At 37.1% G+C, this 15,891-nt stretch overlaps 1 protein-coding gene across 1 annotated transcript in view; it reads left to right on the forward strand.

Moving 5' to 3' along the window:
- Positions 1-8,068: 8,068 nt before the first annotated feature.
- LOC127654533 (matrix metalloproteinase-15-like) overlaps positions 8,069-15,891 on the forward strand; it is a 44,196-nt gene continuing 36,373 nt past the window's right edge. Inside the window, exons 1-2 of the mRNA XM_052141768.1 lie at positions 8,069-8,485; positions 9,016-9,195. Coding sequence (XP_051997728.1) covers positions 9,076-9,195 — 120 coding nt within the window. The 5' untranslated portion in view covers positions 8,069-8,485; positions 9,016-9,075. The remainder of the gene's footprint in view (positions 8,486-9,015; positions 9,196-15,891) is intronic.

Here is a 15,891-nt window from a genome sequence, read left to right on the forward strand (position 1 = left end):
GATCGTAATGAACATGATGGAATATAGCATGATAGAAGGTCACTTAAGTACTGCGGAGCTACCATATTAACTTCCGCAAGTACCACAGCAAACTTTGAAATATGTTACAACACCCCACTACATACAGTATATTGTATACTGTACTTATCTGAACATAGGTCCAGTCTTTCTTAACTTACCTCCCCATTTTTCAGTTGATAATGTTTGAAGACAGCTCTATGAGGCAAGTTTGGAATTCACACACTGAAACATTAACAGCAGCAAAAGACCATTTTTGTGGCTTCAGACACAAACCCACTGAGCTCTTCTCATGGCAGAGAACAACAGCAAGCCTTATCATCACATTTGGTTTAACTTTAAATATATGATGTTTTTTTCTAGACCATTTTCCCCCACAACACAGCTAAAAAAAAATCCAAACTGATTATTATTTGTAATTAACTTTTGCTAGACGTTTGACTTAACTTTTTTAATGTTACAAACCTAAGTGTAAAAGATTCATATATAAAAATAGTTCAAATGGCTTCAGTATTAGCCCTGCGATGGACTGGCGACCTGTCCAGGGTGTCCCCTGCCTTTCGCCCAATGTTAGCTGGGATAGGCTCCAGCCCCCTGCGACCCTGTACACAGGATAAGCGGTTGACGATGGATGGATGGATGGCTTCAGTATTAATGAAAAATGGAATCGGCATATCCGTGCAACAGAGCATCCCTTGAAAATGAGCTGATTCTGCCCTGTCTGGACAGGTGGTCCTGGAGCTCACGGCATAAAAACTGTTTTTCAGTGAAATTAAACTACACATACTTAAATGTCATTATTGTTATTATTCATATAAAGCTGGGATAGCAGAAAGTACTTAAATACAAATAGCACATTTAAGCTTTAAATAAATAAACCAACCAAGGAAACATTGTATAAGGTAAAGAATGTTTTAATATTTGTAAACGGCTCTCTGGAATTTACAGATGGTGAACAAAGTTTCAAGAAGCCAAAAAGAGTGAAATAAAAATTATATTCAAACTGAGAGAAACCTCTAGAATAATTTAAGAAGCAGAAAACCATTTCAATTACCTATAGGAGAAAACAGAAAATGCAATTATACAAAGAGATTTTCTGGGATGATCAATCAAAGGCATCGGTTATCTCTTTGTGTGGGTCTATTAAACATTTCAAACTTCCAACCATTAAGGTTGCCAGGAAATATGGAAATATCGGAAAGAGGGGAATTAAAAAATATAACTCTGATTCTAAACTCTGGGTCATTTTCTTTAAAAGCAAAGGTGGCTCAGTGTTTATAAAAAAACAAACCTGACTTTGTTGCAATCAAGTTTAACTAATATACTGAAATACAATTAAGATAAGTTGTTTCACTTATATTCATAAAATTAATAAGATGAATGTCTATTTAATTACATCACATGAAATTACACCCAGTTTAATTACTAACAGTTTAACGTAGTGCTGTATTCCTTATCTCTACATATAAATTGGTGGAGTGGTGGTGGTGTAGTGGTCTAAAGCACATAACTGGTAATCTGGTAATCAGAAGGATGGTGGTTCGAGCCCCACAGTCACCACCATTGTGTCCTTAAGCAAGGCACTTAACTCCAGGTTGCTCCGGGGGATTGTCCCTGTAATAAGGGCTCTGTAAGTCGCTTTGGATAAAAGCGTCTGCCAAATGCATAAATGTAATGTAAATGTAAATTATAATGTTGAAACTAATAAAACAATACTTTGTCCATTTTGCTTGTGAATAAGTTATGAAGCTATTTTGGATTCTTTTAAATTGTTAAAACATTCTATTTGTATTTAAATGCAACATTCTACATTCTAAAGTCTACAGTTCAGTAAACATTCAAAATAACACATTTCCCATGCAAGCATCCATTCATTTGTATGTAACTAGCAATAGCTTTTTTGATGATATCTCTGGACCAGAAGGTAAATATCAAAAAGCAGCTTCCTTACAGGGAAATTTGAATGAATGAATGAGGTCAATGGCTGGAAAGGGTGTTCATTCTTTTTATATTGAGTTGACTGATTTATTTAAATAATTAAACAAACAAACAAACAAATAAATAAACCTGTGGTTTGAAATGGCAAAAATAAAGTCCATTTTAGCTCATAGAATAGCTTATAAAAAAAGTATGTTTTTATTTGTATTTTACATGTGGTATTTTATTCCAGTCACAAGACAATTAACGCTGCAACACGACTACAGGGAATGATGTTTCCCGGTAAATAATTTTTATTTTAGAAATACCATTTCAGTCACCTAAAGTGCCATTGGTACAACACTACTTTGATGCAAGTTTAAGACTCATGAATTGATGCAAGTTTTTTCATCCTACCTCAATATTGGGGTGAATTGTTGTCCTTGAAATACTTTGTAACAGCAAGGATAAAGAAGCTAAATTGGAACCCATTTTTTTTTTTTTTTACAAATTCAGCTTTTTTTTTTTTTTTTATCATATTTTTAATTTAAGCATGCCTTTTTATTTTATTTAAATTTTTTTCAAGAGAGACAACAAAAAGGGGAGGAATTAGGGTTTGAAACAGGCTGGACTCAAACCTGTGTCATTTACATCAATGCATTTGGCAGACACTTTTATCCAAAGCGACTTACAGTGCATTCGGTGTACTAGTTTACACTATCAGTTTGTGTGTTCCCTGAGAATCAAACCCATGATCTTCGCATTAGTTGCGCCATGGTCTACAAGTTGAGCTACAGGAACCCTTGTTACAGGGTTAGAGGGTGTCCTAGGTAAACAAAAACGCCACTTGTATTTTGCATGCACACGTGCTACCCACTATGCCGGTTTTGACTCAAATGAACAAACAGAAGAAAAACATAATTATTCATTATGGCTGTGTTTGTGTTTATTTGACATTTAAATATCTAATGGGGCTGATCATATCCCTGATATGCAAAAATTTCTGATCTAATTTTCTGACCTCGGTATGAGTTTTAGGTTCCTTAAATTCAAACCACTATTTACATTGCTGGCTGCTGCAGAATAGTGGTATGGGATGATCATGACTGAAATACACTAATATAAAATAATAAAAAAAATTTAATATCAGCTCTAATCAAAATTCACAGTAAAACTGGTTTAAAAAAAAAAAAATATTCTTAAAAAAAAATCCATCAGGAGCATGATGGATTGGGTGAAAACGTGTTACTTGCACCTGATTGTTGGAACTCTTGTTGTTGCAATTACCTTTGGTAAATGCAGTTTCCCCTTACATGTAGTTTAGTATTGTAACCACAAGAGGGTGATGCATGATTAACACAATATAGAACTACAGTAGTACAGTATACTTGTGGAACCTCTCATGTTAACAACACACTAACCCATAGTTTACCTTTACACCAAGTAGAGCTGGTTTAGTCCTCCACCTTGATTTGATTCCTTAAATTATGTAATGTATCTTTGTTTATTTATTTATTTATTTTCCATTAAATAGAAGGGTGCTCTTCGGTTGACTACACACGTGGTATAGGCGTTGACTAAAACAACATGCTTAACAAAATTATGTCCAATATCGGACTTTTATAATGTATATAAAATCGTATATAATGTATTTTTTTCTTTTATATGGCTTTGTGTGAATGTGGTTGTGGGCTCATGTAATAAATACTGTTTGTCCTCAGCAGTGCAGGGTAGTAACAGAGGACATGTTATATGTATTGCGTAATCGAATTACACAAATAAAGTACTTGTAATTATCTTAAATGACATTTTAACAATTGTAATCAGATTACGGTTACTTTTATGGATTACATGATTACATATTAATCATGCAAAGTTTAATAAAGTATAATAACACAGCATAAATGTTCATAATTAATCGATCCCTCTAATTCCTCTTTTTCTCCCCCCTTTTTCTCCCCAATTTGGAATGCCCAATTCCCAATGCGCTCTAAGTGCTTGTGGTGGCGTAGTGACTCGCCTCAGTCCAGGAAGCGGAGGACGAATCTCAGTTGCTTCTGCGCCTGAGACCATCAATCCGCTATTCACGCTTTTCTCCGCGGCATCCACCCACAACTCACCACACTGAGAGCGAGAACCACATTATAGCGACCACGAGGAGGTTACCCCATGTGACTCTACCCTCCCTAGCAACGGGGCCAATTTGGTTGCTTAGGAGACCTGAATGGAGTCACTCAGCACACCCTGGATTCAAACTCGTGTCTCCAGGTGTGGTAGTCAGCGTCTTTACTCGCTCATAATCAAAATAATATTTGCCTGTACACATACATTTTAAGATCATTAAAGCAAAAAAAAATATATATATAATAATTTTCAGGATTAGGATTTGGTTTTGGACAGTCTACTCTATTCATAGCATTGAATTAAACATATTTCCTCCTCATTAAATAGCTAACTAAATGCTTCTTTAGTCTGTGTGTGGAATGAACAGAGCTTGTGAACTGACTGACATACAGTAGCTCTTTAGTTAGGCTGATCATCTAGTATTTCCATGTGCATTTGAATGAAGGTGTTTGAAAAGGGCCTTCATTTATTTGAACTGACTAAAGTTTGACAGCTCCAGTTTGACAGCTCTAGACACTTTACTGCTCTCAACACACAGTCAAGTATGTCCTAATCTAACAGTCCTTTAATACACCTAAAACACAGGAGGATTCAAATATTTGAAAGGAAGACAGACGCCCTGCTAATGACAAGCACCGGGGTCTTTGGTCTAAGAATTAAGATTGGGGTAGCTCAATGAATTTTGCAAAATATAGACAATTATATTTGAACTAATGAACAGTTAAAATAAACTACTACTTATAGTGTTACATTTAAAACTAAGAATTAGATCAAATAAGAAGTTCAGTCTCTCTTGTCATTGTCAGTTGAGTTTCCTGTGCTTCTAGGAGCTTTATGTTAATCTATAAAGTTGTGTGTTATGCGAGCAGGATTAAAATGTATTTTAAAATAGGCATTTAAGAGCACTCGGTAGTAACAGTAATTTTTGTCAATGGAGCAGATGTCAGATCTAGTCCTTCAAAGCATTAGGATAGTGCTCACTGCCATTTATAAACATATAAACAGATAAATGAAGATAGATGGATTACATTGAGACTTTTATCTAAGGTAAAGCCTTTCCTGTCTTTTAAGGATTTTGAAAAGATTATCCATGCTTTTATTTTTGCTCGCCTGGATTATTGCAATTCCCTCTATAGGAATAAACAAACTTTGCAAGACTGCAAATGGTCCAGAATGCTGCAGCCAGACTGCTGACAGGGGCCCGTAAGCGGGACCATATTACTCCTATCCTACGCTCTCTTCACTGGCTGCCAGTTCGATTTAGAAGTGATACTTCTTTTTGTTTTTAAATGCCTAAATGGTCTAGCACCTCCCTACCTTGCTGACCTATTGCATATGCACAATCCTCAGAGATCCTCAGATCGTCTGATCAGAAGCTCTTGATAGTCCCTAGGACTGTATTGAAGATGAGGGCATATTTGCCCCTAAACTGTGGAACAGTTTGCCTATTAACATTAGATCAGCATCAACACTACATGATTTTAAAACCAAGCTGAAAACATGTTTTTTCACCTTGGTTTTGAATCAATCCTAGAGGTTGTGCTTTGTATTTCTGTATTATTTGTGCATTCTTTGTGTATTATATTGCTATTTTTACCCTTTTGTATTGTACAGCACTTTGATTAACATCTGATGTATTAATTTGTGTTTTATAAATAAATTTGAATTGAACTGAATCGATTATATTCTGTAGGGGGCACCCTCGTAATTTCCAGAAAGACTTTGTTGAGACGGCATCCCTTGATCATGTCTCCTTCAGTACTAGCAAGTAGGCGGAATGAATGTGTTTTATTTTGTGTGTTATCTGGGTTTCAGTGAAGCACTTACAATAGAAGTCAATGGGGCCAATCTGTTAAAGTTAAAATACTCACTGTTTCAAAAGCCACAAGACATGTGCAATATGCACGTTAACATGACTTTAGTGTGATAAAGTCACTTACTAACCTTTTCTGTGCAAAGCTATGCAAAATTGTACAACTTTGTTGCCATGTCGACATAACACTCTAAACCCGTAATCCCCAAAAAACGATTTTAACAACTTCACAACTCAAATAATACACAAGGTTTAACAGAATAAATCATTTAAATGCTTTTTTAAAATAGTAAGCTTCACTTTAATGTTTAAACCCTCAAAAAATGGCCCCATTCACTTCAATTGTGTGCCTCACTCTAACCTCAATTGTTGCGTTTTTTTAAAGAAAACAATGGACAAGTCCAAATTAAAGTTTGTGGTAATCACAGTTATGCCACAGAAAGGCTGTCGATTGAGCTTAACTTGTATTGAACCCAGAATATACATAGCTTCAGTTAATGTTCCCATCAACCATCAGAATGGGGAAAAATGTAACCTCAGTTATTTTGACCGTGGCATGATGGTTTGTGCCAGACGGGCTGGTTTGAGTATTTCTGTCACTGCTAAACTCCTGGGATTTTCAACACAACAGTCTCTAGAGTTTACTCAGAATGGTGCCAAAAACCAATCAAACAAACAAACAAAAAAAACATCCAGTGAGCTGCTGTAGATAGGACTTGTTGGTCCAGCACATCCCACAGATGCTAAATCGGATTGAGATCTAATCTACCCAGACCTTGACACGTGGCCTTGTTAGAAGATGGTCAACATTATTCGCTTCATCTGTGTATGGTCATAATGTTTTGGCTCATCTCTCTCTCTCTCTCTCTCTCTCTCTCTCTCTCTCTCTCTCTCTCTCTCTCTCTCTGTGTGTATACTGTATATACATACATAAAATATACTGTATATGTGTGTGTGTGTGTGTGTGTATACTGTATATACATACATACATACATTGGAGTGGTGGTGTCGTAGTGGGCTAAAGCACAGAGATGGTAAGCAGAAGGTTGCTGGTTTGTTCCCCACAGCCACCACCATTGTGTCCTTGAGCAAGGCACTTAACTCCAGGTTGCTCCGGGGGGATTGTCCCTGTAATAAGTGCACTGTAAGTCGCTTTGGATAAAAGCATCTGCCAAATGCATAAATGTAAATGTAAATAAAATATACTGTATATGTGTGTGTATATACTGTATATACATACATACATACATACGTACAGTATACTGTATATGTGTGTGTTTGTGTGTGTCTTTACACAACAGCAAAGACAGTATGATCTGGCAATTGCATTTGTTTGTACCATTGAAATTGTGTAAGCTGTTCATCTATATAGACTCAAAATTGCCAGAGAAATTCATATGTGTAACTTATGCGTTACATGTAGCTCAATATATGTTTGACAGCCAGTTGCGTCTCATGAAATTTCAGTGTGGAAGTAATGCACCCTGCATCATCTCTTTGATGTATGAAAAATAAAACTTCCAAATATATTATATTATTTTCTAATTGTCTTGAAAATGTTTAGAAAAGTTGACACTATCTGGGCATTTTGTACATCCATTGGTGATAGATAGGCTATAGGCTATCTATAGGTATGTTATAATGTTTTGCAAAACACAAATGCATTTAAGGGTTAAAATAATAGTTGTTAAGACATGTTTTTCACTTCCAGTTTTGGGGGCTCTGGGCACGTAGTGTGTTTCCCAACAGAACATGAGAGTTAAGGTCAATGAAAATGGCAAAAGTTTTCATTCACAGACACAGCTATTGGTCGAGTGTCCTGACTGGGGATGTAGTACTCGATACTTTACTACTCCCATTTGTGTCCCTTCTCCTCGCCTTAATGGCAGCGGGACACGCCGCAAGCAAACTGTGCACATGAGGGGCGTTGCAAACGACCCGTGAGAGCGCGCAACGGATACAAAGTAGACGTCGTCCAGGAGACCCGAGAGAAAAACGTGGATTTTAACGTGAAGAAACCCTTCATATTACATCTTTACAAGCACTGCGGTGATCCAAAGCAGGTGTCTGCAGCCTTCATATCGAGCCATTATCTTATGTCATCTGCTAACAATTGAAGCGCTCGTGCCTTGTGGTTGTTGTCGCGCGGCGTTTAAAGGCATCATTGTTTTTATTTGTCACTTTAATTTAATTTAATTGTTTTGGTCACGCGAGTTATTCGTTACAATAGTTATTCAGTCATTATGCATGCTTGGTTTACCAAGTAGAACTACAAGAGGAAAAGGACTACTTTGAAGTAGGTTGTAGGTGTGATTAATTCTGTGGGCACCACGTGAAGGGGGCGCAACTATCGTTAAGGGGACGCACCCGCGGGATATGACCCTGTACCGAACACACTCAAAAACTTCGACCAGAGCATCGGACCTTTTGGGAGTCTACTTTACTTCAACAACGATTAAAACCTGCTATATGACAGATGCCAGAACGATATTGATTTCTGTTAAATTACAAACAGTTTGATTTAAACCTCTTTTGTTTAATATTTTTAAGAGGAGCCTTCATTCAGTTGCACGTTGTTTTGAAATCGAATGCATTGGGTTTGTGCAGTGTTGGGTAAGTTACTCTAAATAAGTTATTAATTACTAACTACTAATTACATCTACTGTGCAATTAGATGACTGTACTAATTATTCTGTCTGAAAAGTAATTGCATTACTTATTACTAATTACCAGTATCAGGTTTATACGAGGATAGACATGAAACTGTTCTTTTAATTCATTCAAATAAAGCATATAAATTATTCATGAAATGACCAAAGAATTTAAAGGGGCAGCGTTAAATTAGAAAACATATATTTTAACATTAGACGTTAAATTTCGATTATAAATTCACTATTGTTTAATGTAGAATTGCTCGTATGGTCTATACAATATTTAACACAATTACATCAGAAGTAACTGTAATTAAATGACTGAAAAAGTAAGAGGAATCCCTTACTTTACTTTTTTTTTCTTTTCAATGAACAAGTAATTTAATTACAGTAATTGATTACTCAGAAAATGCATTACACCCAACACTGGGTTTTTTGTCATATAAATTACATTCAAAATTGATTCAAACCTCTTTGGTTACATTTTTGAAGAGGAGAGCCCATCACTATAATTGACACCACTGGCCAATTGGTTTTCTGATACCGGTGAGCATGGCAGTATTATGGGATGACCCGTTCACGTTGCTGTGGAGACGGACTGTAATCTATTCCGTTCTGATGATGTTGATGAGTGGCGCGCACACTTTTGGAGATGGAGACTTCAGTGGAGAGGTAACTATTTCATTCCAAAGTCTTTTTATTATGTATATTTTGCATTACAAACTGATCATTTACACGAACACGCACAAGAAAGCATAAACTGTGATATGGTTGTGCTGAACCCCGTATTATACAAACACTTGTCAGGTAACTAGACAAGATTTCATTGTTTACAACATAGTTAAAGGGATAGTTCACCCAAAAATTGTAATTCTCTCATGATTTACTCACACTCATGCCATCCCAGATATGTGTATGACTTTCTTTCTTCAGCAGAACACAAACAAGGATTTTTATAAAATATCTCAGCTCTGTAGGTCCATATAATGCAAGTCAATGGGGTGCAAAACTTTGAAGCACCAAAAAGCACATAAAGGTTGCATAAAAGTAATCCACACGACTCCAGTGGCTACATCCATGCCTTCAGAAGCGATTCTTTCTCCTCCCTGCCCAGTAGGTGGCGATATGCACAAAGAATGCAAATCAGCAAAAAATAGAAGATTAACTTTTGTGAATGTGCATAGAAGGGCTGTTTGAAAGTAGATTTATAGCATAAAAAGACTTTAATATTGATCTGTATCTTACCCACACCTATCATATCACTTCAGAAGACATGGATTAAACCACTGGAGTTGCATGGATATTTCTATGCTGCCTTTGTGTGCTTTATGGAGCTTCAACATTCTGGTCACCCCTCACTTACATTGTAATGACCTACAGAGCTGAGATATTCTTTTAAAAATCTTTGTTTGTGTACTGCAGAAGAAAGAGTGAAAGTCATACACATCTGGAATGGCATGAGGGTGAATACATGATGAGAGAATTTTCATATTTGGGTGAACTATTAAATTGTACACCATCATTCAGCTTAAACATTATATCAGAATCAGCGGGTCATGTGGGACTTTAGCAGTATTTGCAGCTTGGTTACAAGTTTGATGATGTAGTTGTTGGCACAGGTGTTATGCTGTTAAAACAAACCATTTTCTAGATATAAATGTACTAAAAACAAGTGCTAGAAATTCTAACAAATCTGTGTACAAACACTTTCATCAGGTAACAATGAGAGACGACTATTGTTTACAACATAATTAAATGCCATTGAATATCATTATAACAGCATCTGGTTATATTGTGTTGAAACAAGAGGGAACTTGTAGTGTTTTGCTCTCTCAAGTTTGACACTGTGTTTTCTCCGCTAGAGCCGAACTGCTCTTGACCACAGGTCTGGTTTTTATATGACAGCTGAGTTCAAAATGTTGCTTGTAACCTAGCATGTGAATGGTTGTAATATTGAAGAGCAAATTAGAAAGTTGCTGTAAAGCTATTTACATTTATTCATTCAGTTATGGTACATTTTTAACAGCACAACAATCCCTACCTCTTTAAAGGCAAAAAACAAAATTGTTCGAATTTTGTCACGTGTCGATTTTTATGTTTGGAGACTGGTAGGCAGTATGAGCTGCTTGCCGTCTGTGTGGTTTGAGGTTTGTTAGTTGTATGCCACCTTATGTATGCTGTGCTGCAGTGGGTCAAACTCTGAATCGAGACAGGAGCAAAACAACTAAACCGGCTCTCTGCACATCTGGCACATTTACATCCACACAATGTTAATTATTGTCCCTGATGAAAAAAAAGAAAAAAAAAGAAAATATTTTGTAATTGTTTCTTTAATTTAGGCAGCAAGCCTCAGTTTGATCCGCTCAGGTCTCTGTAGTCTTCTTAAAGGGATAGTTCACCTAAAAATGTAAATTCTCTAATCATTTACATACATTCAAGTCATCCCAGATGTGTATGACTTTCTTTCTTCTGCTGAACACAAACAAAGATTTTTAGAAGAATATCTCAGCTCTGTAGGTCCATACAATTCAAGTCAATGGGTACCAAATTTGAAGCTCCAAATGCACATAAAGGCAGCATAAAAGTAATACATAAGACTCCAGTGGTTTAATCTATGTCTTTAGAAGTGATATGTTAGCTGTGGTGAGAAACAGTTTAATATTTAAGTCCTTTTTACTATAAATTCTCTTCTTTGCCCAGTAGGTGGCGATATGCACAAATAATGTGAATTGCCAAAAACAAAAGGAGGAGAATGTGAAAGTCTAGATTGATAGTTAAACAGGACTTAAATATTGTTCTGTTTTTCACCCACACTTATCGTAGATATTTATTTTACCGCTGGAGTCATATGGATTACTATTATGCTGCATGTATGTGCTTTTTGGAGCTTCAACATTTTGGGACCCATTCACTTGCATTGTATGGACCGATAGAGCTGAGATATTCTTCTAATAATCTTTGTGTTCAACAGAAGAAAGAAAGTCATACACATCTTGGATGGCATGAGGGTGAATTAATGATGAGAGGATTTTCATTTTGGGTGAACTGTCCCTTTAAGCATTTATATTAACGTAATATATTACGGCCTCACCCAGATTAAAATGCATTAAAATGTAAAGATTGCAAATTAAACTTATTCTCAACCCATCTCTATGACCACAAGTGCACCAGTGGGCTGTATGTCTTCTTGCTGTCAGTGATGAACTTCACTGAGGCATTGAGTCATTCTCAAACTGGACAGTTGCGGTTTGCAGTTTTCTTCATTCTACATTACTTGCGTCCTGATACTTTGCGTTTGTGGATTGGGTCACTAGGTTGATGGTGAGAGCTTTGACGCAAGGGACTTTCTGGTGTCATGCAAGCGTGTCCTGTAGTGTGGAGGTTTCTATACAATTGGTTACCACATCTGCAACACTATCTCCCATCATTGGTGATGCTAGAGCATTTCTGTGCAGGTTATATTTAGCAGAATTAGTAATCTAAAATTAAAGCATTGAAGTTTTTGCATTAACTGAAAGCCTGAGGAATGTCATTGCATTTTATTCCAGCACAATTAAGTACTGATACTCATTAAACTCTGTCTTATATTTCCTTTAGTTCTGAAGGATCCAGTTTGCTACTTGAAAGAACTGGGCAGTTGCATCACTGTTCTAATCTTTGAGGGCCAGCCTAAAACCTATAAGCATGGTTTATTCAAGCCAGTTCCTTTACAAAGCCATTTGTCTAAGTAATTCCTGCATTTGTTGAATGACAGCAGATTGGCCCGTATATGCCACAGTGGTGGATGGATTCCTGAGTGGATTATGTGTTTTACAGCTATACGGTCTATAGGTATTAGGATTGTGTGAGAGCTTTGGGGTGACTGTTTCTTAAATGCAGTGCATTATGCAAAAGTATACTATGCATGCATTCTCTTTTTTGTTTGGTATATCAGGTTTAAAGGCTTTGAAGATGGTGTGAAGTCCACGTTTTCATAAACATGTTGTGCTGGTTATAACTGATAGATTTCATCAGGTGTAGCTCAAGAATTAAATGATCATTCCTTCCTCTCCCCTTTATGCCGTCTCAGACTTGTATCAGACTTTCTTTCTTCTGCAGAACACAAACAAAGATATTTTGATGGAGATATGAGGTGTTTTTGTCTGTACAATGCAAGTCCATGGGGTCCAACATTTTCAAGCTCCGAAAAGGATATAAATGGGCAACTGTGGCTCAGGTGGTAGAGCGGGTCGGCCACTAATCACAGGGTTGGTGGTTCGATTCCTGGTTCACACGACTCCACATGCAGAAGTGTCCTTGGGCAAGACACTGAACCCAAAGTTGCTCCCAATGGCAGGCTAGTGCCTTGCATGGCAGCTGTGCCGCCATTGGTGTATGAATGTTTGTGTGAATGGGTGAATGAGTCACAGTGTAAAGTGTTTGAATACCGTTAAGGTTAAAAAGGTGCTATATAAGTGCAGACCAATTACTATAAAGGCAGCATAAGGCCTAATTTTTAAGCTGGAAGAAGCCAAATGATTTTTTCCTGGACAAACTAAAGCACCCTAGGTGAATTAAACCAGTGTTTATACTGTTTTCAGTGTCTTTTTAAAATGAGTTTGTTGAGGGTGTCATCGCAGTGTTTAATATACTGTTCCAGACACCGAAGTAATAACAGTAATGCAGGACTTTCAGTAGATTGCGGCTTTAATGCTGCATCTCTTCTTTGCCTTATTAATCTCCACTTTTGGCAAGAAGTTATTTGGTAGCTCTTCTGATAAGGTGTTGGACTTAGAGTCGTAGCACAACGGTTCAATTCCAGCAATGAACTCATACTGACACATGACATGACATGAGTCATAGAAGCTGCACGAAATGATGTGGTTGCTTCAGAAAATGCGCTTTTTCATTTCGCTTCTGCATTTTAAAACACTAATGGTTATATTTAGTCATTCATAAGGTAAGAATGTCTTTTTTAACGTCTCATTTAGATTTTTAAATACTAATGGTTAGATTTAAGCGTTGATTTGGTAAGGATGTCTTTTTTAAATTCAGGCAAAAGTTTTACGTTAGGAAGGTATGTTTTAAAAACATATATCTAAAATTCACCTTAAAACCTAGTCTGAATAGGTCACCATTTTACTTGCATTTCTCTGGGAACCTGCAGCCAAACATGTTTAAATAGCAGAAATGCTGTCATGATCACATGAATTTCATGAGATCTGGCTGCATATTTTTAACAGCAATTGTAAATAAGAAGACGTCACATCCAAACCACCCACAATGTTTTCAACCGATCATTAATGCTCTTCGGCCAACCGAGTTCTCCTAGGTGAGAATTTCAGAGATGTGCGTGAATAGGAGAACTATCACCAAACAAACACCTTGGCAGAACAAGAACGTCACTGCATTTCGTCGTCAAAAGAAGCCTGTTCGCCCATTAATATAAATTAACCTTAAAGCTAATCCATGACTTGAGTGGTTTAAAGATTTGTAGAGAAAAATGTGTTATCACTTCAGAAGACATGGATTAAACCACTGGAGTCATGAATTACTTTTATGATGACTTTGTTCTTTTTGCAACTTTAAAGTGTAGAACCGCCATAAACGCATCATAAACACATCAAAATTCATGCTTGTGTTCTACAGAAGAAAGAAAGTCATACAAGATTGAGACCACATAACGGTGAGTAAAAGATGACAGAATTAGCATTTTGGGTGAACTATTCCTTTAAAGAAAGATTTCCCTTAACATACAACTAAAAAGTCATCAAATGTTGGAATTACAAGGCGTTTTCCTTTGGTGCTATTATCAGAAACAAACTCAAGCTTGTGTGTCTATTCACCCTCAGCACAAACAATACAGATGCTTGAGTGAGCATAGGGAGTGTTGTGAGTGTGGGTGTTGGTCAGAGAGCCTTTTGTTGTACAGTTCTTTGTCTTTTATCCCGTACTTCATAGAAAACCATTTACTTTTGATTTTCACAGAATACCAATGTAGCTTATGATGAATGTACCTCAACTATGAGGGGTTGGCATTAATGTTACTCTCTTGACAGTTGAAGACCTAGCTGGATATGTCCCTGTTGATAAAGGCAAAAACATAAGGGATGATTAAGAAGATAGGGTCGGTAGTATAGAGATGGTGGCTTGCTCTTGTGCATGTGATTGGTGAATGCAACAGCTGTTTTCTAAATAGGCCACAGACAGAAACAGTTAAGTAATGGTCAGGCCTGCAGGCATTCCAGGCAGCTGAGGAGCAACAATTAGACTTGTGTTCAACTGACTGTATTCAGAGGTACAGGGAAAGATAGTGAGACAGGAAGAACTGAAAATGAGGATGTGGAGGGGGGTTATGAGGACTGTAGTACACAGGGAGCTGACTATATCACTTCCTGAAACCTTATCGCTTGCCGGCGTTTAACCCCTTAAGCACCAGCTTCTCTAATGTTCTTCATCCGTTCTTCTGCGCCCATGAAACATATGGCACGTTGCGTCCTTGTTATATCTCATGGAATGCTGTCCTGTTGAAATTACCAGCAATTTCCAAACTGGTCCAGGCTGGTTTGGTTAGTGCTGGTTTTCTGCATGAGCATTTCTGGTCTTTTCAGGAGTGTTTGTGTGTGGTCTGGGCTATTACTGTGAGGGATAATGAGACGTGATTGGACAAAGAAATGGCATTCACTTTTAATTGTGTCCATGTCTTGGTGGATGACTTTGACTTCTGTCTGGTAGGTCTATTTCCTCTCTCATTAAGAACCAGGGACACATTCACCAGTTCAATTATTGCAAGGCCAAGAGGGCAATGTGGCAGAGTCATTAGCCCTGTTCCAAAGCCAGCCTACAACTGCCTTACAAGCAGCATCTTTACTGAAATAGAACCTGTAAAGTGACTGATTTGAAACACAAAGGAATAGTTCACCCAAAAATTAAAATTCTCTCATTTACTCACCCTCATGCCATCCCAGATTTATATGACTTTCTTTCATCTGCTGAAGACAAACAAAGGTTTTTAGAAGAATTTCTCAGCTCTTTTGGTCCATACAATACATGTGAATGGGTGCCAAAATCAAGCTTCAAAATCACATAAGTCAGCATAAAAGTAACCCATAAGACTCCAGTGGTTAAATGAATATCTTCAGAAGTGATAAATATAGGTGTGGGTGAGAAATAGATCACTTCTGAACATATGGATTTTGGTTACTGTTGCTTTCTCAGACAAGCGTTCCAGAACATCCCATCAGAATGAATGGAAGGTTTAATTGAATAGCAGTGTTTTCAGTGGAATGAAATGCATGGATACTATTCTTAAAGTCACCATGAAACGGAAGTTGCTACTGACTTCTGTATTGCGCTGCATTTCTGAGTGAAACGATTTATCGAACAAGA

The sequence above is a fragment of the Xyrauchen texanus genome, chromosome 1 (genome assembly GCF_025860055.1).
Source record: "Xyrauchen texanus isolate HMW12.3.18 chromosome 1, RBS_HiC_50CHRs, whole genome shotgun sequence".
NCBI lineage: Eukaryota > Metazoa > Chordata > Actinopteri > Cypriniformes > Catostomidae > Xyrauchen > Xyrauchen texanus.